The sequence below is a fragment of the Otolemur garnettii genome, unplaced genomic scaffold (assembly GCF_000181295.1).
Source record: "Otolemur garnettii isolate 467f Iridium unplaced genomic scaffold, OtoGar3 scaffold00007, whole genome shotgun sequence".
Taxonomy (NCBI): domain Eukaryota; kingdom Metazoa; phylum Chordata; class Mammalia; order Primates; family Galagidae; genus Otolemur; species Otolemur garnettii.
Genome location: NW_003852402.1, coordinates 10,543,493 through 10,545,694, shown reverse-complemented (window position 1 = coordinate 10,545,694; position 2,202 = coordinate 10,543,493). Strand labels below are relative to the sequence as shown.

General features: G+C 55.9%; 1 protein-coding gene across 1 annotated transcript in view; it reads left to right on the top strand.

Moving 5' to 3' along the window:
* The first annotated feature begins 232 nt into the window (after positions 1–232).
* Positions 233–2,202, top strand: part of CYTH4 (cytohesin 4) — a 21,997-nt gene continuing 20,027 nt past the window's right edge. Inside the window, exons 1-3 of the mRNA XM_023509200.1 lie at positions 233–249; positions 371–476; positions 2,123–2,187. Coding sequence (XP_023364968.1) covers positions 233–249; positions 371–476; positions 2,123–2,187 — 188 coding nt within the window. The remainder of the gene's footprint in view (positions 250–370; positions 477–2,122; positions 2,188–2,202) is intronic.

Here is a 2,202-nt window from a genome sequence, read left to right as displayed (position 1 = left end):
AATGCTGGTTCTTGGGGAGATAGGGACTTTGCATCTTTTATGTTTACCTGGATGGAGTTAAAACACATTCTTCTTAGTAAAGTATCTCAAGAATGGAGATAAATAAATATCCAATGTACTGAATACTAATATGAAACCAATATATAAACAATTGCATGCTCATATGAACAATAAAACACAAATTTAGTCTAGTAGGGGGGCAGGGGGAGGGCATTTGGTGGGATCTCACCTAATGGGCACGGTGCGAAGGTATACAGCAGGCCCCCTGGGGGAGGGGTTCTTTTAAAACTGGAACTTTACCTTGGAAGTGAGAACAGTGTGGTATAAACATATGTGCCCTCATATTAATTTGAAATAAAAAAGGAAAAAGAACGCTGGTTCTTCTCTCTCCAGACCCAGTGGAGCTGAGCAGTGGGGAGGCGGAGGAGCTGCAGCGCATCAAGTGGCACCGGAAGCAGCTTCTGGAGGACATCCAGGTGAGTGCGCGCTCCCGTGCGCAGGTGAGCATGCGCACACACGCCCACGAGCAGACACGCCCACCGCTGCTGACCCAGCCTGGGCAGAGAGCACAGCTGGACTCTGGCCCACATCCCACCTCAGCCCAGCCCCAGGGAGACCATGGGATCCTGAGGACCCGACTGCAGGAGAGGGAGGGCAGCAATCCAGCAACGCACCTACTGTGTGGGCCAAGCCTGACCTGGGCCTTTACTAGCTTCCTCCTATGGCGGCTTCTAACCCCAGCTGTGTGGCCTCAGTTAGGCCTTATCCTTCTAAATTGTGAACCACTGGGTCAAGAATTCACAACCAGGTTCTGAGACATCAACCCATCTGGTTCTCAGCAACTTTTAGAGGCAGGTCTGGCTCTGCTCCCTGCACATGCCTTGCTCAGCCCTACCCCAGGGATCTTTGCATGTACACTTCCCTCTACGTGGGACTCTCCCAGCTCACCCCACAAGGCTCCTTCTCATTATTTCCTTCTCAACCCTGATGCCACCTCCTCCTGGAGGCTGCCCTGAGCTCCCTGGCTGCAGGTGCTGTGCACCCCCCTGCCCACATGTAGTGCAGTGAGGAATGAGGCTGCAGAATCACCTGCTAGCTGGGCTCCTGCTGAATGCCACTCTGTGCCGACCCTTCCTACACACTGCTCTGGCAACGCTCTGCATGGTCACCCTCTCTGACCCAGGGCCTCTCGTAAGTCCAGCCCCATGAGACCATGCTCTCCACAAGAGCAGAGCCAGGACGGGGCTCAGATGTAGATTCCCAGGCCACATGCTGGCCCTGAGCCCTGAAGAGAAGGGGCTGGGTACCTCTTGGGGGTGCTTGCCAAGTGCTCTTGCCACTGCCCTGCAGAGGGCTGAGCCACCTGTCCCTCTCCCCCTCTCCCCCTGGTGGGAGTTGAGGGGCAGGGTGGGGGTTCTCCTCGGCCACCAGGTCCTTCCTCTAGAGTCAAAATGAAACGGGCTTGGGGTGGAGCCAGAGGAAGCAGAGGCTTGGAGTCCGACCTTGGGCATGTCGGGCCTTCTCTCTGTACTTCATGTCCTCTTTTGTAACTTCACAGAATTGCAAAGTCCCTCAGAAGAGGACCTGCCCCACCTGGGCCCTGGTCTCCATGTAGTACCTGGCACATAGCGGGCCCCTAGGAGTTCATGGAGGGGAGCCAGAGAGGAGCGGAGGAGGCAGTAGGGAGCCATGGCAGAGATGAGAGCAGGGCAGGGGAGGCTCCACACTGTGCCCCAGAAAGACAGCAGCAGGGTGGAGGCAGGCTTGTCTGGTGGGCTTGGCTAGAAGGCAGGAGACTTCACTGCTACAAAAAGGGAGAGGTAGGAAGGCTGGGTGAGTGGTGGGGGCCTGGGGACTGCCACCCCTAAGATAAGAACCAGCAGAAGGATGGGTGCAGACCAGCAATAGTTTGGGTGGGACTTGGAGGGAAGGAGACATTTGGGGAAGGAATCTGTCAAAGGGAAGGAAGGTCCATCAGATTGGGGGTCCAGGACAGAGGTCAGGGAGGGGCCAGGTCAAGAGTCTTTCCCAGGGCTTAGAGCGGTTACTGTGGGAGGATTGTCAAATCTCTTGGGTCCTGCCCTTTGCCCCTGACCTCCTCATGCCCTCTGCCACCCCACAGAAGCTGAAGGATGAGATCGCTGATGTGTTTGCCCAAATTGACTGCTTCGAGTGTGCAGAGGAGAGGTGAGGGGTCTGGGA